General features: G+C 47.9%; 1 protein-coding gene across 2 annotated transcripts in view; it reads left to right on the forward strand.

Moving 5' to 3' along the window:
• Positions 1–26,336, forward strand: part of CTNNAL1 (catenin alpha like 1) — an 883,049-nt gene that overhangs the window by 809,911 nt on the left and 46,802 nt on the right. For both annotated transcript variants that reach the window (XM_078687708.1, XM_078687709.1), the window contains exons 12-14: positions 13,303–13,340; positions 19,428–19,478; positions 19,583–19,737. In XM_078687708.1, coding sequence (XP_078543834.1) covers positions 13,303–13,340; positions 19,428–19,478; positions 19,583–19,737 — 244 coding nt within the window. The remainder of the gene's footprint in view (positions 1–13,302; positions 13,341–19,427; positions 19,479–19,582; positions 19,738–26,336) is intronic.

Genomic DNA, 26,336 nt, shown 5'->3' on the forward strand with positions numbered 1-26,336 from the left:
AGTACCACACAAGACGCAAGACATAATATGAGATTTTCTAAAATTAGTCTGGAAATCTAAGGAGGACATAAAATCATCAACAAAATGCATGAGCAGACTCAATTCCCTTATGGCGCGTCCCATAAGCACTGTAACATCCGCATAGAGGAGCAAAGGGAGCAGTCTGCCTTTCATAACAGTTACATCAGGGGTGGCCCGTATTAAATAAGGGTGTAAGTCATTAATATAAAGAGTGAATTAAATAGGTGCCAACATGCATCCCTGTCTCACTCCGTGATGAGTACCAGCGTTACCAGACACCTCACCCTGTCTACTAAAATGAACCCTAGCCCTCATGTCCTTATGCAGATAAGCAGGAAAATGAACTGAGACTATATTCAAACCTTGTGCAGCAAGAAGGTGCCATAATTTGACAACAAATGCTGATGAGAAGTCCCTAAATGCCAAGTAAAGGGAGACTGTTTTGCCACCGTATATTTTCCAAGGACCATATTTAAATTAAGACACTGCTCAATGATTCCTTCTTTGTGCCTATAGCCATATTGGCAGTGATATAAAACAGACTCGACACCTAAGCCATAATCCTGTCATAGATAATTTTGCCAAGTATCTTAGCAGGGGTATCAATAAGAGAAGTTGCCTGATACAGCCGGGGAGTGAACGATTCCCTTTTTTAAAGATCAGGACTATTATGGAAGTCCCCCAAGTATCGGGAAGAGAAGAATGGGCAATATTATTAAAAACATTCTTGAGCAATTTAACCCATAGAGCGGTATTACTTTTAATAAGATCAATGGTAACCCCAGCAGGTCTAGGCGCATCTGAAAGAGACACGTTAGTATTAGATTCCTTACCTTAGATTCCTTACCTTAGAATATCCCCAGGCGTCAGACTGGATCCGGAAACGTTTGCGTAGCAGTACCCTTGCGCGTCGGTAGGTGTCGTCTGCGGCTCCGCGTCCGTCGTCGGCGTCGTGGGTGCCGTGATGACGTCGTCGGAGTACTTAGACGCCGCCTCCGCATGCTGACGTCAGTTCTTCTTTTTTCCGCGCCAGCAAGCGCAGATCTGGAAAAAGCAGTAACCCTAGTCAATTTTTGGCTAACTTTTTGAATCACTTTTTGATTGTCTTTCGAGTCTCTCGACTCCGAACGGTGCCGTAGGGATGCCCGGCTTCAAGCACTGTGACGATTGCGACCGCCTGATGTCGGTCACGGATCCTCACCGCGTCTGTTTATCCTGTCTGGGCATCGACCACGACGACAAGGCCTGCTCCGACTGCCGGGCCCTCTCTTCGAAAGCCAGGCGGGAGCGGTCCTGCAGGCGACTCGAACTCCGGCAGTCGGTCCCGCGCCGCGAGAGGTCCCGATCCCATGGGAGGTCGAGGGACAGGTCGCGGGCTCGGAGCCACCACAGTTCCGAGGGTAGGCTGCACTCCTCCGGGTCGAAGTCGTCGTCAGGTAGGAGGCACAAGAAGTCCAAGAGGCATCATCGCTCTTCGGACTCCCCCCGACGCTCGCACAATGCGGCCGGGGGTTCGGGTGACACCACCCACGCGGCTCCGTCGGAGTCGCGGGCGCCGCGTCCAGCCCCATACCCTACGGTCCCTGGGCTTAACGCGACGCCGGAGGAGATCCAGCACTTCCTCATGGCCATGAGAAATCTCTCTCCTCCGACGGGCTCCGCGGCGCCTTCGGGCCCAGCGGACCCGTCTGGGGCCCCTAGCGGGCCGGCGGCTCCGGCCCCGACGCCGTCGGGTGCTTCGGCCCCGACGCCGCCGGCACCTTCGGGCCCGGCGCCGCAGGTCCCCTCTATCCCGACGCCGCCGGCGCCTTCGGGCCCGGCGCCGGGGGGTTCAGTTGTCCCAGCGCCGCCGGCGCCTTCGGGCCCGGCGCCGCAGGACTCCGCTGGCCCTCCTTCGGGATCTGGTTAGTCGCCGGTGGATCTTACGACCTCCCCGGCGTCTGACCCGCAGGTGTCGCCTCTGGCGCTGTCCTCGGGCGGCGCCGTCCCCGGTTCCACCTTCATTCCTGTTCAGCCGTCGGAACGGCCCCGATGGGCGCCGCTCCAGACGCCGTTGGGTGACTTTCACTTTTATGAACGGGCCCCATTAGATGAGAACCCTGAATTTCAGGAGATGGGTGATGAAGAGGACTGGGAGGGGTCTGAGGACCCTCTGACCAGGGAGTGTCAGTCTCATGAGGACTGGGCAGGAGACCTTGGGGAGGCCAGTGGCCTGGACACCTCTCCAGACACTGGTTTTGTCTCCCCTCCTACCGTGGCTTCGGAGGAGGGGGCAACCGATAGTGTGGTGCTGATGAGGGCTGCCAAGGCCTTGGGCCTTGAGCTCCCCGTCGCGGCCGTGAGGACTAACCTCCTCACTGAGGTCCTTAAACCGCAGTCAAGCTCGGCCGAGCCTCTGCTGCCCTTTAATGAGGCCTTGACCGACGTTCTTCTGGGCACTTGGTCCAAGCCCGCTACGGGTTCGCCCGTAGATAGGAACGTGGCCAGACGCCACCGCCCAGCCCCGGGCGACCCATGTTTCCTGTCCTCCCACCCTACCCCCGGGAGCCTGGTCATCCAGGCCTCCAATCCCCAGACCGCATTCCCGTCGGCCCCGCCGGACAGGGAATCCAAGAGGTATGACCAGTATGGGAAGAAGATCTTCTCATCCCTTAGTCTAGGCCTGCGGTCTTCCAACACCGCCTGCCTCTTGGGACGTTACACCCACTCTGTGTGGGATAAGGTCGCGGAAGTGCTACCAGAGTGTCCGTTGGAGGTACGGGCCAAACTCGGCCAAGCCCTTGTGGAGGGCCGGGATGCAGCCAAGTATTCCATCAGGTGTGGGCTGGATACCACCGACTCGCTGGGTAGAGCGATGGCAACGACGGTGGCGATCAGACGCCACGCCTGGCTGAGGTCCGCCAACTTCTCGGCTGATGTCCAGAGCACACTCATGGACATGCCGTTCGATGGCCGTCGCCTCTTTGGCGACAAGGCAGACCATGCGCTTGAGCACTTTAAGGACTCCAGGGCTACGGCCAAGTCCTTGGGCCTCTCGGGCCAGCGCCAGCAATCGGCTGCCTTTCACTCCTTTCGTGGCCACGGAAGGGGTGCGCCCACACGTGCCGCCAGCCACACTCCGCAGGGCAATACCCAACGCGGTGGCGGCCGTGGGAACCGCCGTCTGGGCGGTCGGGGGCAGCGGCGAGGTCAGTCCACACCTTCCCCCGCAGCATCTGCCTCAAAACCCTCCTAGTCCGTGCTTTCAGGCCCATGTGACGCCAGTGGGGGGCAGGGTTCGCCATCACCACCTCCACTGGCGCACTGTCACTTCGGACAGGTGGGTGCTGCAAATCGTCCGAAGGGGCTACTCCCTCCCCTTCGAGGCGACTCCTCCAGCCATGCCACCGCAGACCCACCGTGTATCGGGGGATCACTTGCGACTTCTGCAGGAGGAAGTTACGGCCCTCTTGGCCAAGGGGGCCATCGAGCGCGTTCCTGGGCCAGAAGTAGGGTGTGGTTGCTACTCCCACTACTTTCTGGTACCCAAGAAGGGCAAAGGGGGCCTACGCCCTATCTTGGACCTACGGAACGTCAACGGCTTCCTCCGGAAGGAGAAGTTCAAAATGCTGACACTAGCTCAGGTCCTAGCTGCCCTGGACCCAGGAGACTGGATGGTAGCGTTGGACTTGCAGGACGCTTATTTCCACATCCCCGTCCTGCCGTCCCACCGGCGCTACCTGTGGTTCACGGTTGGCCACGAGCACTTTCAGTTTACCGTGCTCCCCTTCGGCCTTACCAGCGCCCCACGGGTGTTCACAAAGGCGATGGCGGTGGTCGCAGCTCATCTGCGCAGGTTCGGGGTTTCAGTCTTCCCCCTACCTAGACGACTGGCTGTTGAAGGCGGGCTCGCCCCTGACAGTCGTCAGCCACCTCCAGACTACGGCAGATCTCCTGCACCAGCTGGGGTTTTCCATCAATGTGCCAAAGTCACACCTGTGTCCCTCTGAGAAGCTCCTCTTCATCGGAGCGGTTCTGGACTCGGCGCAGTTTCGGGTTTATCCACCCGAACAGCGGGTCCGGGATATTCAGGCTCTGATTCCCATCTTTCAGCCGTTATCCCGGGTCTCGGTCAGGTTGACGCTGCGGCTTCTGGGGCTGATGGCCTCCTGCATCCTTCTGGTTCAGTGGGCCCAGCATCAGGGCAATCTGTCCGACCACGTCCTGATCTCGGAGGGCACTGCGAGACAGCTGCAGTGGTGGCTCTCGGACCGCGATTGGGTCAGCGGCAGATCCCTCTCCCTTCCCCAACCGGAGCACGTAGTTGTGACGGACGCGTCCCTCCAGGGCTGGGGAGGCCACATGGGAGAGGCGGAGATCAGAGGCCTCTGGTCTCCGGCGGAGGCCCGGCTCCACATCAACCTGTTGGAGTTGCGGGCGATTCGTCTAGCACTGAAGGCTTTCCTCCCCTCTGTCCGGGGGAGTGTAGTGCAGGTGTTCACGGACAACACCACCGCCATGTGGTACTGCAACAAACAGGGCGGGGTGGGGTCGTGGACCCTTTGCCAGGAGGCTCTTCGCCTTTGGCAATGGCTGGAACGCCAGGGCGTGACCCTGGTGGCTCAACACCTGGCAGGTTCTCTGAACGCCAGGGCGGACGAGCTCAGCCGTCGGTGCATGATGGATCACGAATGGCGTCTGAACTCGGACGTGGCGCAAGGCCTCTTTCAGCGATGGGGAGAGCCTTGGTTAGATCTATTCGCCACCGAAGAGAACGCGCAGTGTCATCAGTTCTGCGCGTTGGAATTTCCAAGGCGGCACTCGCTCGGAGACGCTTTTCGTCGTGAGTGGAGTTGCGGTCTGTTGTACGCCTTTCCGCCTATATCACTTCTGCCCAGAGTGCTGAAGAAGATCAAGCGCGACCGAGCCCAAGTCATCCTTGTGGCTCCGGACTGGGCGAGAAGGTACTGGTATCCAGAGCTACTCAATATGTCAGTCGATCCCCCGGTTCGTCTGCCTCTTCAGGAGGACCTTCTGTCGCAGCAGCAGGGGACGGTCCTCCACCCGAGCCTGTCCAGTCTCCACCTCCATGCTTGGAGATTGAGCGGAGACAGTTGAGGCCATTTGACTTGCCTCCTGAAGTCTGTAACGTCATTCTGGCAGCCAGGCGTCCCTCCACAAAGTCGGCATACGCCTGCAGGTGGAACAGATTTGTGGCATGGTGCACAGCAAAGGCTGTGGATCCTCTTGCTGCCCCTCTTTATGAGGTTCTTCTCTTCCTTCTTTCTCTTGCCCAGCAGGGCTCTGCTCTGGGCACTATCAAGGGCTATCTTTCTGCCCTTTCGGCCTTTCTCAGGCTACCTGATCAGCCTTCTTTGTTCAAGTCCCCTATTGTAAACAGATTTCTTAAGGGCATCACACACACGTTTCCTCCTGTTCCGTTTGTGATGCCTCAGTGGGACTTGAACCTGGTTCTTACCTTTCTGATGTGTGCTCCCTTTGAGCCACTTCACAACTGTCCTCTTCGCCTTCTGACCTTGAAGACGGCTTTCCTGGTTGCCATCACCTCTGCCAGGAGAGTGAGTGAGCTCCAGGCTCTTTCTTGTACTCCACCTTTCCTTTCTGTCCATCCGGACAAAGTGGTGCTACGTACCAAACCTTCTTTCCTGCCCAAGGTTGTCACGGCCTTCCACATCGGGCAGTCTATCACCTTGCCAACCTTCTTCCCGCCACCGCATCCCTCTAAAGAGGAAGAGCGGCTCCACCGTCTGGACCCAAAACGTGCGCTCTCATTTTATTTGAGTCGCACACGCCAGTTCCGGGTGGATGACCAACTCTTTGTTGGTTACGTGGGCGCTAAGAAGGGGAAAGCGGTGCACAAGAGGACCATCTCCCGGTGGATCATCTTGTGTATCCAGGCACGCTACTCTTTGGCCCGGAAGGAGCCCCCGGCTGGATTGCGGGCTCATTCCACCCGAGCCACGGCGGCTACCACTGCCCTGGGCAGGGGTGTGCCCTTACAAGACATCTGTCAGGCAGCTACGTGGGCATCGCTGCACACGTTTGCGAGACACTACTGCCTGGACAGCCAAGTCCGGAGGGATGGCTTCTTTGGCCGTTCCGTCCTCCAGGACTTTCTGGTGTGATTATTGGTTCGCAGACCCACCACCGGGGTTGGTATTGCTGGGGTATCTATTCTAAGGTAAGGAATCTAATACTAACGTGTCTCTTTCAGATGCACAAGTTACTACTTGTGTAACGATATATCTGTAAGAGACATTAGTTAGTATTAGATTCCTTACCGACCCACCCATCCTTCCCGTTCTGCGAACCAATATCTAGGGTTAGGGTTGTCCCCTTTCAGGGCCCTAGTTTCAATGGCACCAGTGTTGGTTTTTAACATGGCTCTGCGTTTCTGGCGCGGAAAAGCTGTGTCTAAGAACTGACGTCAGCACGCGGAGGCGGCGTCTAAGTACTCCGACGACGTCATCACGGCGCCCACGACGCCGACGACGGACGCGGAGCCGCAGACGACGCCTACCGACGCGCAAGGGTACTGCTACGCAAAAGTTTCCGGATCCAGTCTGACGCCTGGGGATATTCTAAGATAAGGAATCTAAGGTAAGGAATCTAATACTAACTAATGTCTCTTACAGATATATCGTTACACAAGTAGTAACTTATTTATTTATTTATTTATTTTATTTTTAAAGTTTTATATAGCGCGGACAAGATCTTTGCAGATATCAGAGCGCTTTACACAGAAGGGGTAAATGAGGGAGCATAGTCGAACAGGTAGTTCAGAAGAGTAAACAGTACAGTCATGTACATCAAAAATACAATTAATACAGATAAGCAACGGGGTCAAATAAAAGATATATATATAACTATATAGAAATATGAGGTGGTAATCGGTGCGATACCCAAATAGAAGCACACAGTAAGTTACATGGAGGTGACACTAGTGAGCGGTCAACATCATCAAAATATAGGAGGTAGCAAATGGTGCATTCCAGGGATAAAAGTGAAATGGGTGCAGCTTACAAAAAAGAAAAAAAAAAAAAAAAGTATATATATAAATATAAAGGATAAAATATGAGGTAGTAATCGGTGCAATACAACAATAGAAAGTGAAATGCAGAGGAAAAGATAATATGTAAATATATAAAACATGAGGTAGTGATCGGTGCAATACAGCAATAGAAGGTGAAATGGGTGCAACTTATAACAATTGTACAGTATACAAGTAGAGGTATAATGCTAATGATAAGCTGGAACCAAGTACAGGTGCAAACAAAGAGCTAAATGAGTCAAAAATGTGACTAAAGAGCAGCCAGAAATAGATGAGCTAATGATCGGTGCATTAAAATCAAGTAGAGGTATAATACTGCAATAAAAGGCAGACATTCGCTAGTTGAAAATAGTCTAAAGAGGCCAGTTCTTAGAGTGTGGTCAAATCGTGAAAAAGACTAGTTCATGATGGCCGACAAAGAGAGAGAGAGAGAGACCAGTCTAAAATGGCAGCATAATTGTAGTGATTGTTGAGTTTAGTTTCCCTTTCTACTCTGGGTAGGTCGAGTTAGTCCATCTTCCGTGTTGCTTAAAGGGGAGGGTAGAGTTCCGCTTCTATGCTGCTAGATGGTGAGGAGAGAGAGAGGCTTATCTCTGTCTTGCTGATCCCTGCCCTCGTTGGTATGTAGCCTCATGGTCATCTTGTGGGCAGGGAGGCGCATTATGGCTCCAGTTTATGGCCCCAGCCATATTAGCCAATGGAGAGTGTAACCATCGCAAAGCCCGCGAAAAATACAAAGCACACAGATATCAGCTTGAAATTCCAGGCATAGGGTAGAAAACCGGCAAGTTTGTTTAAAGTAGCATTTTATTTTTCCGTGCATAATTCCGGGCAGCAAGAGAGAAACCGACATGAGTAATTAAGGTGAAAGATTTGCGTGCAGTTACCTTCCGAGTCGTCCCTGCCGCTGCTCAAGTAGTTTTACGCCACCCACACTTTGACAGGCAGCATCCTCAATTTCCTCTAAGGTTGTCTGAAAGCAAGATTCTAGTCAATGATCAATAGTAAGAGAAACAGGGGATAAGGGTGCTGTGTATATTTTAGTAAAATGTTCCTCCTTGGTATTGCTAACAATGTGACAAGAAATGGTGCTAGATTATCTATTATTATTATGCTTTAGATTGGCCACAGAGCGCAAAATGACTTGCTATTGACCAATTGTGAGTCCTGAGGCAGCGTGTAACAATGTGCTTTAACAACCTTCTGCCACCACTTGCCTGTAACTATTTTGTAACTATTTTGTATTGCTTGCGCAGGAGAGCCAATAAGATAGAATCCCTAGGATTGGAAGCCAATGCTAATTGAAGAGCCCTGTTTGCTGCAGAAGAATTGGAGTTGAACCACCTAGCTGTGTCGGATATAGGCTTAGCATGCTTCAGGAGAGTCTTCTTAATCCCTGCACAAAGGTTGTGAAGGCTTTCACCACCCACAGGCCTTGAACATCCTTTGCCAAGCACGAATTTAGCAACTCCCAGTTACCTACAATTATCTCTTTTATGGTTTGAACAGGGTCACGCGGTCTCCAGACCAATCTCAAATTGTCGGTGCTAAGATGCAAGTTACAAGCACTGATATCCTGCCTGAATTTTCCCTTAAGGCACAGTGAAAATGTGGCCTCAATGGCATTATGATCTCTATAAAAAACAGTGTGAATCTATGTGAATCTATCAATCACTAAGTGTGTTAAGTCCAAGGACACAATAGGTGTTTTTAAAAGACCCCTCACACACCAACCTGGTTGGTGTCATGCTTCATCATTGGGGTCCCAACCGTAGGAGGAGTGGTTTGCCGACTCCTAAGTGCACAATGACTATTTGGTCGGCCCTCTCGGCGCACCCAAACCAGTCATGCTCACTTTCCATGTTCTCCATGCAGGCTGCATTACAGCCTGCATGGAGAACATGCCCACCCCGCCAGCCCCTGGCGGAGCACCATGTCACAGCGCTCAGACCAATCACTGCGCTGCATTGCAGCAATGTGATTGGTATGGGGAGCCTGGGTGCATACCAATCACAACGCTGTAATGCAGCATTGTGATTGGTCAGTGGAGCCTGGCTGTGCTTCCTGTTCGAAGGTGAGGAGAGCAGAGACGCAGGACCGGTGGCAAAGTACGTTTTTTAAAAAATGTGCGCACTCAAGCTGCCCCCACGCGACTCACCCCGTGACAACCCCACGCGACTCACCCCACGACAACCCCACCTGCCCCACCACCTGCTAGCCTTGCCGGCCGCTACTGGTGGGCTAGGAAAAAAACGAATCCTGCACTCCGAGGGTCAGTACTGACCAGAGAACAGGATTCAGAGTGGAAATCCTCATAATTGTAGGCAGCTGCGCATTAAAATTACCAGTCTGACAGAGATACAGCGTATGCCCTAAACAAGCCTGATCATCTGCTATTTTGGAAATGGATTTAAATAATGGGAGAAATTAGATGTTGGGAATTTCCCTAAAATCATTATTATAAAAATTCACAATATGCAAGATCAAAAATGATTTAACTAAAATCTGAAAGCTGTTGTCATGATACTCTAGGGTTTTGGTGTGCCCACCTTGTGTAGTGCTCACCAGCGTCGCCAACCCCCCTGATGCATTACCACTGCGTGATGGAATGGCAGGGACACTGAAACAATGAACATTTTTCACAAATACAGGCAGTATGTCCCATGTTTCTTGAAACAAGATGATAACTTAACTCCTAATAAAGAATGAAGCCAATACGACAGTTCAATCTTAGATCCAAGACCAGCCACATTCCAGCTTAGTATTTTAGAGGGCTCAATACCCTTAACCATGGTATCACTTCTAGCCCTGTCCAAAACCCCTGAGTAGGGCCTGGTCAGTGGACGTAATGGATCCACAATAAAAGCATCAAATAAGGGGTATTTCAACGCCGTATTCTTAACCTATATGATGGGGGTAATATTACTATAAATACTCCCCAGGTCTATCTTTCTTGGTGAGTGCCTGTATGGGTTTTGGAGTACTCCTACTGAGTCAGTCAACCTAATCACTGAGTGCAGAGAACATATTAGTACAAAGAACACTTCAAGACGTTTTTGGCTTCTGTAAGGGGGGTGCAAAAAAGTGGATGGTGGTCTATAAAAAAAAAAGCAAAGGGAGAGTGACAACCTAGGTATCTGTTGGGCTGTGTGGCTCCTTTATACTTAGTATATCACCAACACAAGTGGGTCTTCGAAAAATTACAACAATGCAATCCCCTGTAATGCTTTTCACTGAGGCACCACGCCAGCCAACCTGCCTCGCCATCATTATTTAGTTGGGGCCCCAGGCATTGAATCGTTTGTGCTTATGTAGCCACTGATCAACCTTGATTGCAAACGGATTGACACAAGGTTTCCGTGGTAGGTTTGTCCCCAGTCCGCCCCCACACGCGAGGAATTGTAAGGGCTCCCATTAGTGCCCTCAGCCGTCACAATAGAATTTCTGGTTACACTCTGAGACAGGGTTTTAATAGGGTTACTCACAAACTGTAAGTCAGATGCTAGTGGGTTGCTCCCCTTAACACCAGTGGCCGTATAAGAAACACAATTAGGAACTCCGCCTGGTAGACCCTCGAGCCGATCCGAGCGCTCAATTAAAGCCTCTACTGGGTGCAGACGGGCCTGCCTTTGGCCCAGGCACGCCGTACCACGCTGGACAGCAAAGCGCTTTTCAAGCACTTGGGTTACCAGTAAATGGATGCAGGTGCTCTTTTTTTACTGTCTACTTCTTGGCTGCAACATGTTGACTCATGGTTTGGAGAGACAATTAACACCCTCAACATTCGCTATTTTTTAGCACCAATTTATAGTTTTACAACAGGAAAAACCAATAAAACCCCTTGTTTACTTACAGATAATTTTAACTGCTTACATTTTGGATTCCATCTCAATGCATACAACTTCAGAATCATCTATAGTCAACACTTGGAAACAGATCTCCTTTAAGAACTCCCCACCAGGTCACAAATGCAATCATTTGGCTGGGTGAGGAGCCAGAGCCTTTGATGAAGCATGCCACCTTGGTGGGTGAGGGTCTTGTGTTCTGATAATCAAAATTCCATTCGGGCACAAACGGGTTCTCCGATAAATTTAAAATTCTTCTGATACACTCTTGGACCTCAGAACTTCTTATAATATAGTGTAGTAGAGTAGCGATAATATTCGGGTTGGGGACCTCTAGGATGTTCTGCATATCTATGTTACAAATGGGGACAGTATGCCCATGTATCATGCATCATTAGAGTCTAAAGTCTGTTCTAGTATTCCCCATTTCTTCGACTAGCACTGAAATTTTGCTTTTTTTGGATCAACTTTTGAAAGGCCCTTCCACCATCTTGAATGTCATTTTAGCTCTTACTGATAGAACAGTGACGTTTTCTATTACTTGTGTAAAGGTAGTGCTTAATTTGAGCCAGTGAGGGCCACTGGCACTCATTTTTGGGGACCAGCATTTATTTTTCTTCATCAGATGATGACGGAGAGCAAGAGGGGGAAAAACAAATACAGGCGAAAGAAGGTGGAAGAGAAAGACAGTAAAACCATCACAAATAAATTAACAGGAACCTGCAAAAGAGAGAGGTAAAGGGGCAGAGTGTGCCTGGAAGTAGATTAAAGATGCTTGAGGTGGAGTTAAAGTACACATTCAGCGTGCTGACCTTTAATAGTACCTGTTGCGGGCTTCTGAGCAGAGCTTCGGGCACCGGCAGTCATTTATTTACAAATGAAGCACTATGTACAGTGGATCTCTTTTATCACGCTTAGTCTTAGACTATTTAGCAGTGTTGAAATGTTCTTATTTTAATGTTTATGTATCACATCATTCATGGCGTGAGGTGGGATTTTTCCATCACTATCTGCTTTCCCATCTGAGCAAATCCCACCATATTTTAAAGGGTTAACCTGTTAATGACTGCATGTTAGTGTGGAGATTTGTTTGACATTAAATTCATTCCTCTATGGTTGTGTTGCTTTTTCCCTTCCAAATGCCTCGTAACTGCCCGAACAGTATTTTTGGGACATGTCTGCTCTCAACTTAGAGATGCTGTTGGCAGTGCTTAATTTGAGCCGGTGTGGGCCACCTGCACTTATTTTTGGACTCTGGCACTTATTTCCCAGCATCAAATATTTACTAATAAAAAGAGAGAAAAACCACAAATTGAAAAGACGGAGGAAGAGAAGGATAGCAAAACCGTAACAAAGGGACACGCAAGAGCGATAAAAAGGGGCAGGGGGTCTGGTAGTGGGTTAAAGACTACCAGCCTTGGTATTTTGCACACCAACGTTTAATTGCACTGTCCACCAGCAATCTTTCTTTCACAAATTAAGCACTGGCTGTACTGCATTGCTCTGGTAGACTGCATTTTTGCTCCCTATGTTGTAGCACAAGCTGTGTGAAGGTATCTCTCTAAATAACGAATCAGAAAATTCCCAGAAACAGACTGGTTCCTGTCATGTTCAAGTTTAGACATCAGTTCTTGATTAGTCTAAGAAATCTTTAGATAATGCACTAGAGCAGTAACCTTGTGTATGATGATGGATTTGGATTGCTTGAGGCTGAGAAGAAGTGTCTTTGTCTCACAGCAGATAATCCTATTGCTTGCTCACCCTAGATATAATCAAGAATTTAATCTTATAACTGTATGACTTCCCCTTGCCTGACATTCATCAAACATAATATTTGAGTTCTTGCTTTGGTTCGTTTATTGGTCAGATAGGCCTGCATCCCGCACTTTCATTGCCTGATTTTTACGCGATGACATACATAACATTTTAAAATACAGTAGTTTTCATTTGGCGATCAAAATGGTAATTTAGGCAGCTTCATTGTACATTTCTCATGACATGTGTTGGTGGGTAGTATCCCTGAATGAATTCATTATAAACTAGACTGCAGACACCACGTATGGAATTTTCTGGGACTAAAATTGGACAATATGTGAGAAAATATCGTGTTTAGTAGAAAATATAAAGACCTCTTAAATATAAACTGATGTCCTGAAAATAATAAAGTGTTCTGGGCGTGGCTTTGAAACAGAGTGTCGATTCCTCATTTACCTGCCTTCGGTCTTGGTTCAATTTATTTGCCTGTCGCCCTTATGTACATGTCTCTGTTTAAGATTAGGACCCTGTTAAATCTTCACTTATGATTTGCATGGCAGTAATGAGTTAATCGTACATTTAAGTTAATCAACGTGACTGATAACCCGTTGTATTTTTTCTTTTTCTCAGGCGAGAAACGAACCTACCTTTCATTGCCAAGGCCAGGGGTAAGAATTTTGATTTTGATGATTATGTTGTAAGCAATAAAAACAGAAATTGTGCTGTGTTTTCCGGTTTACTACTGCAACAGTTTGACCAGGCAGCTGTTAAAATTGTTCTGCCAGCAGCATGGACATTTATCACAAGATTGCGACTCTCAGCATGTTCATTAGTATGTACAGCAGCAGATTGTACCTTTTTTTAAATTTCATCTAAGCCTGCCAGAGGACATAAAGATATTTTGCCAGGACAGCGTGTGCTTGTTCAGTGTAACATCCGACTATGTATAATTTAGCAAGTGTTGTAAGCGCAGTCCACTATTTTATCATATACTTGTGAGTGACCTAGTGTGTATTTTTAAAGAAAAACATTTACATTGATTTTTTTTCCAGCTGTTCCCTGGTAAGGGAATAACTCAATTAATACAGCAACTTGACACCAATCCCCCCCCCCCAATCCTTAACATATAAGCGCACCTGGTCTTCATTCGCATTCAATCCAGGCACGGCCAGGCCAATGGAGCGCCGCCAGGGCTCATACACTCCCTCTCCTCCACCCCTTATTGGCTCATGGGGTATTGACTCTGTCTCCATATTTTGCTGAATTTCTTTGGGCACATTCTTGCTATATAGATAGACTCTTTTACTTACTGACATCAGTCCATATTCCTGGACCACATTGTTTCAGGTTTTATTTTTTGGTAACATGTTATTGTTCTAATAGCACTATCTCAATTTCAGTATTACAGCATAGCATCAGCCCCAATTGCCCACCTCTTGGTGGGCTGGTCCAACCCGCAATTCACGTCCTCCCCAACCATTTGTTCACTGGTCTTACCCCAAATCTCTGAATTAATTCCTTGGGGCCTATACCTTGCCAGACTTCTGTTGGCACCCCCCCTGCTTTGTATACAGTGGTTTCAGCCCACATAAACCAGTCCAGGCCAGTCTTCCACACCGCCATTGTTGGGGGTTCTCTGCTGCCCCATAATCGGGTGATGTAGCCACTATGAGTGCCACATTGCAGAACAATCTAGCATACTTACACCCCGTTTGTTCCTCCCAACTTCCAAATGTGACCTCCCTTGCACGAACCTCAAATTGTCATCCAACACTTCAGAAATGCATAGACGCACTCAGTGCCAGTATCCTTGTATTGTAGGGTATTCCCGAAGAGTGTGTAATAGTTACCCCTTTGCCAGGCGCCCTTTAAGCTGGTAACTGTGTCACTCCTCCCTATTCGGTACAGTCTAGTCCTCATGTAGTACATCTGATTTAATATTATTTGTTGGACTTGTCTAAAGCCAACTTTAATGGCCACCTCTTTCGGGTATCGACAGGCCTCTCCTCAGTCGTCATCCTTCCGAAGCCGCACTCCCATTTGAAGCATAGGTTACCAAGAGATAGCTGGCTTTTAGATTGCAGTGTTTGGTACATCAGAGAGAACGCATGTTTATGTATGGGGCCGCAAGAACCCAGCACTCAAGCAGGGTTTATTTTGCCACTTCGCATAGTTCTTCCTTATAGCGGGCCAGAGCGTGTTTCATCTGCGCATACTGGAAGTGTTGTCTGTCTGCCAATTCATATTCTCTCTTCAACTGTTAAAATGAGTGGAGGTCCTCCGAGCCTCACACATACCCCAGTTTAGTGATCCCTATTAGATACCATTGCCGACTGCTCTCCAGAACCTTTAGATCTGCCAGGGCGTCTGATTCCCACAGGGGAGTTTCAAGCATCAGTTCTTCCCTCCCATACCCCATCCCAACCATCTTGTAGCTTGCTTCTAATGGTAAATCACTGACTCAATTGGAGACTGTTTGAATGGGGTGATCTGCTGTATAGTATACAAAGATATCCCTCCGCTCAATTAAGTGCTTGTCTGCAGTAGGGGCTGACGTAAGATAAATGTGGTGAGGCAGGGTTGGCAGCGGGGAGAGCGTGGGGGAAGCTTGGGGGAGGTGTGAAGGGGCTAAAATATTTTTTTACAGTACCTGCTGGTCTTCTACTCGCCACACTGCTTCCTGGGCTCCTCCTTTTGGCACAGGCTGAAGCTCCCTTCTTCCCCTGCGGCCAATCCCAACGCTGCTCTCACCATGAGGGCAGCATAGGGATTAGCGCACTGGTTTTGAGCTCCATCTGGAGCTTAGAGCCCTTAATTGCTGATCTCCCCACCCAACAATACTGCAGGGTTCGAGAGATGTCAGAGCTCATAAGGAGTGTGGCCAGCCAACCCCTCTTGTCCACTGACAGCAGGGCCCACCACTCATCCTCATCCTCCCCTGCTGCAATAATGTGGCCCCGCCAGCCCAGACTCAGGCACGGGACGAAAAATAAAATGATCTGCACTAAGTTCATTTTATTTTTCGTTTGCCTCTACGGGCAGTGGGGCGACTTTCCTTCTCCATAGCAGAGGAGCTACCCCTGCTTGTCTGTCATTTGCGAGAGCCTCTGCGGTGGTGAGATAACCCAGCTTACCACGCAGAGCTGCGCCACCCAGTAGTAGAGCCAAAGGTCTGGGAGAGCCAGCCCACCCTCATATGTGTTTCTTGTCCGTGTTTGCAGGGCAGAGCCCGGTACTACACCGCCCCTCAACGTTGTCCAAGTAGACCTGCAGACGCCCCAAAGTACCCTGCCAGGACTCAGTATTGTGAGTTCTGGAGCATACATAAGAATTACAGAGCAATGTCATTTTGTAAAGGGGAGCTGTGCCTATCAGGGACAGCGGGACTTTCCTCCAATACTCATTTGAAAAATGCATTCAATTTGTTAACGGTTGTAATAGGTCTGATGTCTTCATTTGTGTTTTAGTTTCGTACAAAGACATGATACAGCGTTTTAGTCCGCTCTGTGTGTTGCATTGGTGTCTTGCAGATTAAGTTGACCTCTCTAGTGCAAGCTGACTTCGAAACTAGATACAAATAACTATGCAATTATGAATACTCTTTTGCTGATCGTTACATTTGATAAAAGTAGCAGGCCCAAGCTAGGAAGTAAGCTTTTTCGTTCAGAGTTCTGGAAGGAAAGGAACAAAGCTACTGCCTCCCACTTGAAGATCACTTGTGTAGTTGACAATGGAAAGGAAATTGATTCACTGCAAAAATAAAATGAAAGGGTTTACTATGAGGCGTTCGAAAAGGAAAGGGTGCTCAAAATCCTTGAAAAATATTTACTTAACCCAGCTAACTAATGAGTGAAGATTCAAGTACCATCTTTACAACTTCTGCCTCGAAGATGAGTTGCAAAGCAACACGTAGCACTATTTGCAAATGAGTACACGTTATCTTTTCCAGCATTTTTGCTGTCACAAATTATCTTTATTACGAAATCAGGAAGTGACGTTTTCAAAAACGAAATACCTCTGACTACAAGGCAGAAACTATATATAATCTGCAAATTCTAAAGGAGCCCACGAAGGAGTAAGTAGATGCTGACTAACTCCTCTTAAATGAGCTCACCCGTCAGTGACCCGTCAGTGAGTTTTCCACTGCCTCATACTAGTTAAAACGTTACACATGCGAACTAGGAGGGTGTTGCACCCTATGTTGCCCCAGACGGCTATATTTTGTAGGGATGGGCTTGCTTTTCCTTTCTTCTTTTCTTTTTAGGTCTCGCCTGAGCCAGCACATGCGCTGCTCTGGCGAGACAATTAGTAAGTGGGCTTTTAAAAGTCCGACCTCACGCTTTTGCTGGCCTCAAGCTTGCGGTTATGCGTGCGTGCACGTGCACAGCCACTATCTACTCTTCATGGCTCATTAACTGTACACACACACAACCCGCCCCCCTCTCTTCCTCATTAAGCATGAGATCACTTTCACTTTCGTGGCCGCGTCACTTTCACAGCTGCGCGGCCAATGCTTGTTGGGGAAGTTGCTGCGAAGGAATTTCCTGTGTGGGCAGACAGAACTTCCTGACTTGGAGGCTTCTTGGAAGGGAGAAAGCCTTTTACAATGAAATGACAAATGAAAGACACGCGGTTCTTTAAAATATTCTATTCAGAACAGAGGCAACGTGCGCCATGTCTGTACACACACAGTGAGCGGAAGTTCAACTATGAAGCAAGCGTGCTTTTTCCGGCCTGTCCGGCCCCCACCCGTCCCCAGGCCCGCTGTCACCGTGAATATTAGATATATCTAGACGAAAGCGCACCCATGCCTTTTCTCTTCTTCCTCCTTTTTATTTTGCTCTTGTACATGCTTGGTATGCCAGCACACACACACTCTAACACCCCCACACACACTCTCTCACCGCCCCAGACGTGCACACACACAACTCCCAAACACACACTTGCTCACCTCCCCCTCAAACTAACACACAGAAACACAACACACACACACACACAAACTCACACACACAAACACAGACTTCCTAGAGACTCCATGTACCTAATAGGTTCTTCTCGTCTTGTGTACCCGTGCCAACAGACTACTGTAATAAAATGGAACAAGATATAGTAAATAAACTCTCTGACAAGCATTTGGTTAGCCTATGAACTAATTAAGTTACCAATTAACTAATATGAAACAGGTATTGCGTAAAAGCGCACAAGAGTCTACTGCGGAGGGATGTACATTCTCCGTTTAACCTACATTGCTTTACAAGGGTGAAAAGTTCAACCTGAGGCCAACGCTGCCAGCAAATAAGGGTTAAGACATTCCAAGGCTGACACCAAACAAGACTTCGATTCCCGGAGATGCGGCTTCTGTAAGCTCCCCTCCGACATGTCAAGCCTCGGTAATTCTTGGGTTTGGAGACAGCCATCAGCGCTGAAGGGGTCTGTGAGCCTCATTATTCAGGCAGAGACCCATCAGTGTTATCTGCAGCAAGCATTTCTTGTTGACAGTGGGGTCACCTTCTGCGCCCACAGTTCCTGTGGCAGGCAGCAGGCCAAGCCTTCTCTAACGGATTATGACAGGGCCACTGACTGACAGCTCCGCTTCCTTCAACCGCCAGGTCAGTCGTTAATTAGAGCAGTGTTAAACTGAGCGGGGGACATCACAGCATTCCATAGAATGTGCATCTGTTTTCCAGCTCTCTCCCTCTTTACCTTCTCCACCCTGCCGAATACCCTTCCCCTGCCAAAACTCCCAGCCCTCCATGTAGTTCACTTGTTCATATACTTCTCCCCACAACCCATGTTTCTCTCTCCCTTGTGTGCTAATTTCCCAACCCTCTCAGCTTTATTTTTATTTTACCCCCCACCACCACACTCCCGTTGTCCCCACCCACTGGCTCCACTCAAGGTCATATATATATTTTTTCAAATTTTTGGCGGGTGCATCAACACATTTTCAGCAGCCCCTTCGCTTTACAAACTAGCATTGGCATAGCCAATAGGTCTCACCTTTGGGACCTTATAAGTGTTTATCCATGCAACAGTTGATGTTGTTGCACCACGGATATTGTGCTGCATAACTAAATACTTATAAGGTCTTAAAAGCGAGACCTATTGGCTATGCCAATGCTTGTTCTCTTTCTTATATGTAGTCCGACCTCTGTATGTGGTGGATTGTTTTTATATTGATATATCAATGTGCTGCTTGGACACTGATGATATCCCACTGCTCTTTTCTTTGAGACATGTGCCTCCCATTTGCTTGGCCTTTGTTTTGCTTGTCGCTTTGTTTCTAATTAACAGATGTTACACAAAAAATGTTGGAAATTTATTGCCGAGTCTGCTCTCCACTCCTGAGAGAGAGAGAGAGAGAAAGAAGGGGGCAGGTTAGAGGCGCTCTCTTTAAGCGTAATAGTAAGTAAAAATATATCTTAGACTCCAGACTTGTGCATTTGAAGTTTGTTTCTATAGGGCTTTGAGTTAAATGTTCAGACTTCCAAGGAAGTGCATCTTTGTCCTAGGCTGAGAAGCCACCACAAATCCACAACTCCCCCACTGTCACTGCAGAAACTCCCGTGCTTTTATTTTGTGCGATTGTCTTCGCAATCACCTTGCAAAACACAAAAATTAAGTAGATATTTTGCCTAATTCAAAATGAAGAAGACTTTTGTGAGACCTGCTTTCTACACCATAGATGTGTTCTTCAGGCATGGTTGTGCTTTCTGCGTATTTAATGTTTGATTGAGTCTTTGTATCTTTTACAGAAGCATAATGCAAATCTGAAAACATTAAAACCCGTAAAACTTGATGGGGAGGTAATGAGCATTTCATTTTATTTTATTTGTTGTTCAAATTCAGTATTTTTTTAAGGTGGTGTGTAAAACCTAAAACATCAGATACTCTTTATTACCTATTGCAGGAACAAGGAAAAGTAGCAAAATTGGGATTAGAGCTTCGACTACTCACATCCGATGTGGATTCGGAGACTGAGAAATGGGAAGATCAGGAGAATGAGATTGTTCGACATGGGCAGAGTTTGTCCAGCATGGCCTACTCCATGTACTTGTTTAGCAGGTGAAGGTTGCTGTTGTTCATTGTACAGTATTCCTGAAAAGGAAGGGTGTCTTGTCTGCAACGTGCACTGGTGCTCTGTTATGACTGTTACTAAGCACATAAGTGATGAAGACAGGAAACCCCTTTTGGGAACAGAATGATTATAGTGGTGAACTTTTTTTTTGTTTTCAGGTTCCTTTTTTATCACTTATTTTCATAGTTTATGTCATCATTTCTCCAGCATAAGGAGAAAACTTACTAGTTGTCTAATTTTACATCTGTAGTACCGAACACATGTTCCCAAGGGGCATTTTCACTGGTTTATATCCTCCAAACCTGGCAAAGTTGTATGATGGGATCTTGAGAGTTATGCTTTTGTGGCACAAGGCCTCATATTGTATGATGGGGCAGTACATATTTGCAGGTGTAAACTGTGCCCCTAAACAGGAAGACTTCATCCATAAGGCACAAGATTTTAAACTACCTCTTGTGTTCCATGTCAAGACAAAGAAGGGATGTATGTAAGATGATGCGGTTACAACCATAACCTAGATGTTGCATGGGATTTCTGAAAGAGACTCCTAAACACACATTCCTCAATATTTGAATATTCCACAGGCGTCAAACTGGATATTGAAAATCTTGAGCAATACCCCTGCGTGCCAGTAAGTGGTGTCCTGTAGCTCCGCAGCAATGTCCTCCAGAGGTGACATGCAAGGCCATATATAGGTACCAGTTTGTATATAACAATCCTAGGCAATAATAACAATAAACCAGAGGGACGGTTGCAAAAAAAGGTGGACATACAATTATACACTGTTAAAAATCTGTTTGGTATTTTAATACATATTCATATTACAATTATACTTCATAAAAACAAAATACATACTAATTATTACACAATAAAAATAGAACCATCATAATACAGGTCAAAAGGTAAACAAAAATACAATTTAAAAGCATTTAATTAGTCTTCAAAGAGTGGCAATTAATAAGTCTTATTCTATTTTTATTGTGTATTAATTAGTATGTATTTTGTTTTTATGAAGTATAATTGTAATATGAATATGTATTAAAATACCAAACAGATTTTTAACAGTGTATAATTGTATGTCCACCTTTTTTTGCAACCGTCCCTCTGGTTTATTGTTATTATTGACTAGGATTGTCATATACAAACTGTTTTTCCCTGTCCTAGGAATTAGATTATTTCTGAATCAAGGGGCCCTCGTTATTCTCACATCATATATAGGTACCATCCATCAGCACTAAAATCAGTTGTTTTCTTTCTGCGCCAACAGACTCAGATCCGGAGCTACTCCTCATCTTCTTGAGATGGTATTTTTCTATATTTGTTCAAAAAGTGTTTCTCGTTTTCTACAACGTGCAAGGGACGGTGTCACCTCCCAAATGTATATGGTTTACACCTAGTGGTGTATGTTGCTAACAGGTGCCTGTGACAGACTGGAGCGTGGTTTTCCTGTGGTGTCTGGGGTCAGACCGCACCACCAGGGACTGCAGCGGCCGTGACTTGATGCACTCCAAGACCATCTGGGATTGGGCACGAAGCTCTGTATCGCAAAACAATGCAAGACTCCACACCAGGACCCAGGAGAGGCCAGTGTTGTGAAGGAGTGGCGGGGAGGGTAGGCTGGGGGGGGGGGGGGGATGGGGCGCTGGTCAACAGGGAAAAATGAGTAAATTAAGAGAAACGTACCTGCAGCCGGCTGCGTCACACTCTTCTGATCCTCTACTCCTCACAGGAACAGACTCCCCTGTGGCCAATCCTGAGGCTGCTCTCATTTCATGAGAGCAGCCTCAGTATTGGCCTGAACGCTCTGAATTTTCACTCCCAGGGAGACTAGGAGCCTGTGCCCGCTCTCTGCCACCCAACAACGCAGCCTACAATGGCTCAAGGTGAGGTCCCACTTGCACCACTGAAGTGCAGCAGATCGTCTTGGATAAGTCAAAGAAGAAGCATAAACAGACCAAGCAAGACTCTACCCCTTCCGACTACTCTAGGTCTCATAAGAAGATGCTAGGGAGTCATCGTGGCTCCCAGTTTCTCTCCAAAAGCCATTCCCCCGTGGAGCTAATTCTGACTCTTGTCCTGAGGGACCCTAGGGCCCGGCCTTCGGCAATGCTGCAGCAAGTGGATGAATTTTGTGAAACCATGATGTGGCTCTATGACACTGATTCATTCCGGGTTGTACACCGACCTCGGTATAGGATCCTGCTCCAGTGCCACATCCTATGCTGGAACACAATCCACAGATGTCTATGCCAGTGTTGCTGGATGACAGCCAACCCATGGTGCTGTCCCACATCAAAACAACGCCGCCTCAACCTCGACCACACCCATGTCCAGCTAAGACACCCCCCTGATTCTGATACCGAGTCTTTGCCCCTCAGGTCTCATGTCATGCACAAATTATTTGGGACAGATTCAGAGGTTTTGATGCTGGGGATGAGATTGCCCAGCCCTATCATGTTGACAATTGGTATGAAGGTCTTCAGGATGCGAGTGGTCCAGATACTTCTACAGACAGTGGATTGTTTTTTTCCTCCGGGCCCTGCCACAGAAGAAAGTGCCTCATTTGCGATTGTTGTGTAAAGGGCAGCAGAAGTCTTTGGTCTTCAACTCCCTACTCAGGAGGTTAAGACCAATCTCTTAACTCTGCTCTAGCCAGACAAGTTCTGAGCCCCTACTCCCTTTCAACAAGGCTCTTACTGGTGTACTTTTGGGGACTTGGGCTAAACCCTGTTCAGGCCCCCATGTCAATCAACAGGTCATCAGAGACTGCCATCCATTTCCCGGTTACCAGAGTTCCTCACCCAGCACTCCACTCCTTAAAGTTTAGTGGTACAGCATTCGTCAAGTGAGGTTAACTATGGTAGTTACATTGAAGGCGGCTCAGAGACTCTTCCGTGCATGGGAAAACAATGACTTGATCTTTTTGCCATCTCCGAGAAGGCACAATGTCCGCAATTTTGCATTTTAGAGTTTCCAAAGAGTCTCTCACTAGGTGAAGCATTCCTAAAGTGGACTTTGGGACACCTGTATGCATTTCACCAGATACCTCTCCTTCCCTGAATTCTAAAGAAGACCTGGCTCAAGTAATTCTTTTGGCCCTGGACTAGGCACAAAAGCTTTGGTATGCTTAACACCTCGGCATGAGCATCCGGCCTCCGATCAGGCAACCCCTTTGTGAGGAGCTCCTGTCACACCAGCAAGACAGGGTCCTGTGCCCAGGCCTGCGCAACCTCTACTTCTGTCCTTGGAGATTGAGTGGTGACAGTTGACTGCTTTTGACCTTCCTCCCAAGGTGGTTGATTACATTCTGGCCTGCCAGGCATTCCTCAGCCAAATCTGTATTCGTCTGCCAATGGGAAATGGCTTGGTGTGCTTCCCAGCAGATTGGCCCGCTTAATGCAAAGCTGTTGTTGTTTTTGTTGTGCCTAGCCCAGCAAGGCCTTGCTTTGTGCACTGTCAAAGAGTATCTGTTGGCTCTTTCGGCCTTTTTACAATTGCTGGACCAGCTTACATTGTTTAAATCACCTGTCATGATGCGTTTTGTCAAGGGGTTACATGTTTTTCTCCCTTCCCCATATATTATGCACCATTGAGATTTAAAATGAGTTCTTAATTTCCTCATGTGTGGTCGCTTTGATCATCTGCATATATGTTCTCTCCAGCTCCTTACCCTCAAGACATTCTTCCTTGTCACAAAAACATCGGCAAAGGCTGGTGAACGAGTCTCAGGCCCTCTCTACCATACATGATTTTCTACTGAGATAAGCTGTATCTGCTGCCTCGAACCTCCAAAGGTAGTGACTCCCTTTCATTTTAGGTAGGACATCACACTTCCTGCATGCATTGCTCATCCTTCTGGCATTCTTTGCTCTGCCTCACACCTCTAAGGAGAAGGAAGGACTCCACTGGTTGTTTTGTATATATTAAATGAACAAGAGAGAACTGGGTGAACTATCAGCTGGATGGATTCGCTCGAGCAAAAAAAGGCAAGGCAGTGCTAAAAAAAAAGGCCCATCACTGCTCTGCATGAAGATCTACCCTCACAGTTCAGGTTTTCAGGACTCCATCAGATCAAAAGGCTAGTGTGAGGCCTTAACCGCATGCCAAGTCACTCAGTGAAGTCCCCCTAATAACCAGTATAGGGTGCCGGAACCCACACCGCCAGCAAGCCTGGGGGACAGGCCCTGGCCTGGTCTCAGTGTACCACTGTCCACTAAATCCAGCGGCTTCAGGTCCTCAGGGCCTACACCAGGAGCCCTGTAATGGCTGTTAAGAAGTAAGATGAGGGCCCTGATGCCCCCAGCTCAGTTACAGGTAATGTTAAACAGAGGCCCTCTGCCTCCCAGTCCCATGCGTCCTGACTGCATAATGTCCAGGATCAAATCACCCCAACCGAGGGGGGAAGGAGTCCCTTAGTCAGCTCAATGCAGGTCTGCTGCTCCGTCTCTAGGCCCTGGAGGTGGTAAGAAGGAAGAATGGCAAAGACAAAGGAGGCCCGCACCCTCGACTCACCCCTTGTCAGAAATCATCCAAGTAGCCTCCCGATCGGCAAAGTTGCGATCGTCAGCCGAAGTGTCAATGGGGGTGGTTGCCAGCCTCCAACACCCCTCGGTGTCGGAAACAATCACCACCGAAAGCCCAGACAGGCCGCCAGTTACACAGTCTCAGGCTATCCCGCAGGCACACACAGCCATCAGCACCCTAGGGCCCGGCCGTCAGTTCCATGTGGCCGGGGCGAACAGGCTGCAGCGGTGGCCTCCCCCCGACTGGTGCCTGTAGCTTGCACGTGGGTCCCCAATCGTCCCTCTCCAAGCAGGGCCCTCCACTGCTTAGGTGTATTGCGGATGGCAACAGTTTGTTGGGGATTAATGCCCTGATCGCAGGATCTGTCAGTGGAGCTCTTTCAGTGAGTGTCTGCCATGTTGTCCACCTTGGCCACGCCTCCCGCCGATTGGCTTGATTTGAGATATAGACATACCATATACAAATCAGTTCTGATGGGTTTGAAGCACACAAGGACTGAATAAACTGAAGCACGCTACTACTAACTAATCAGGCCTGACATTAGTAAAGGGAAACACTTTTGATACTGCATGGCTAAGAAGACTGGTATGTTGCAGTTCTCTTCCAGGGGATCCTCATAAATGGTCATCAGCACTAGAATATTCCCGCCCATGCGCAGGACCCCGGAAACACAATCATATGCAAACACGGACCCAAAATAAGTGCAAGTATATATTTTATTGTCTATCGGTGCTCCCAATCGTCACGACGCGTTTCGCGCTACCCAGAGCGCTTGATCACATGACACAGTAATCACCAGGCATAGGTTTAAATACACTGATCACATGTTATGGCCTACAAATAGCATAGACACTGAAGAGTTATCACAGTCTATGAACTACAAAAAAGACATTTCATTAATGACATTTATATTGAGTATGGCTCGTAGGCAATGTTCAGTGGCACATAACTACAATGATTTTACATATGTGTGTGTTAAAACCCTATCCTTCCAAGAATTTTGTGGTGAAAAAAAAGAAGTGTTTAAAATTAAAATGTTTTAGTGTGTTTTAGTGAAAGAGCAGCATTAAATTATGTTTATTCTTGATTACAAAAACAATGCAACATAGATTAAAATTACATTGTCATGGTATGCCTTGAAGTGCATTTGTGGAATCGCAATGGAGCCCCATTTGCTTTTACTGTCCACATATTTTGGAGTGCACCGGGGCAGGAGATAAAGTGCGATGTACAGTATGATAACCCTCCCAATGTTGGGGGGATTTTAGTATAGGGGACATTAATATCAGTAAAATACCCTTTCAAACAATATTGAAGTTTGGATAGTTAGGCCACATATTATTATATTATAGATCTTTGTGCAAAATAAGCGTAGAATTTAGGCGTAGGTATTACCTCTTTCCCATAAATATCTTACAATCAAAGTTAATAAATATAAATATAGCAACCCCGGGACAGCGCTTCACTCGCTCGTCAAGTCCACCCAGGAAGATTGATTAACTCCGTCCCCACTACCACGCTAAGATTTATCTCGGCGTTCCCACGGACAACTCAGCCCACATTCATACTTGCGTCCTCAGGCATTGATGGAACACAAGATGTGGGCTGAGTTGTCCGTGGGAACGCCGAGATAAATCTTAGCGTGGTAGTGGGGACGGAGTTAATCAATCTTCCTGGGTGGACTTGACGAGCGAGTGAAGCGCTGTCCCGGGGTTGCTAGCAACCCCGGGACAGCGCTTCACTCGCTCGTCACTTGACGTCACTTGACGAGCGAGTGAAGCGCTGTCCCGGGGTTGCTAGCAACCCCGGGACAGCGCTTCACTCGCTCATCAAGTCCACCCAGGAAGATTGATTAACTCCGTCCCCACTACCACGCTAAGATTTATCTTGGCGTTCCCACGGACAACTCAGCCCACATTCATACTTCCGTCCTCAGGCATTGATGGAACACAAGATGTAATCTGGGACCCTACTATCCCCCAGCACCTGATTGCCCCCGATACACCCCACAGAGCCTTGAACCGTGGGTGTATTCCAGCTGCCAGACGCACTGCTTCCAGCC

This window comes from Lissotriton helveticus, chromosome 4_1 (assembly GCF_964261635.1).
Source record: "Lissotriton helveticus chromosome 4_1, aLisHel1.1, whole genome shotgun sequence".
NCBI lineage: Eukaryota > Metazoa > Chordata > Amphibia > Caudata > Salamandridae > Lissotriton > Lissotriton helveticus.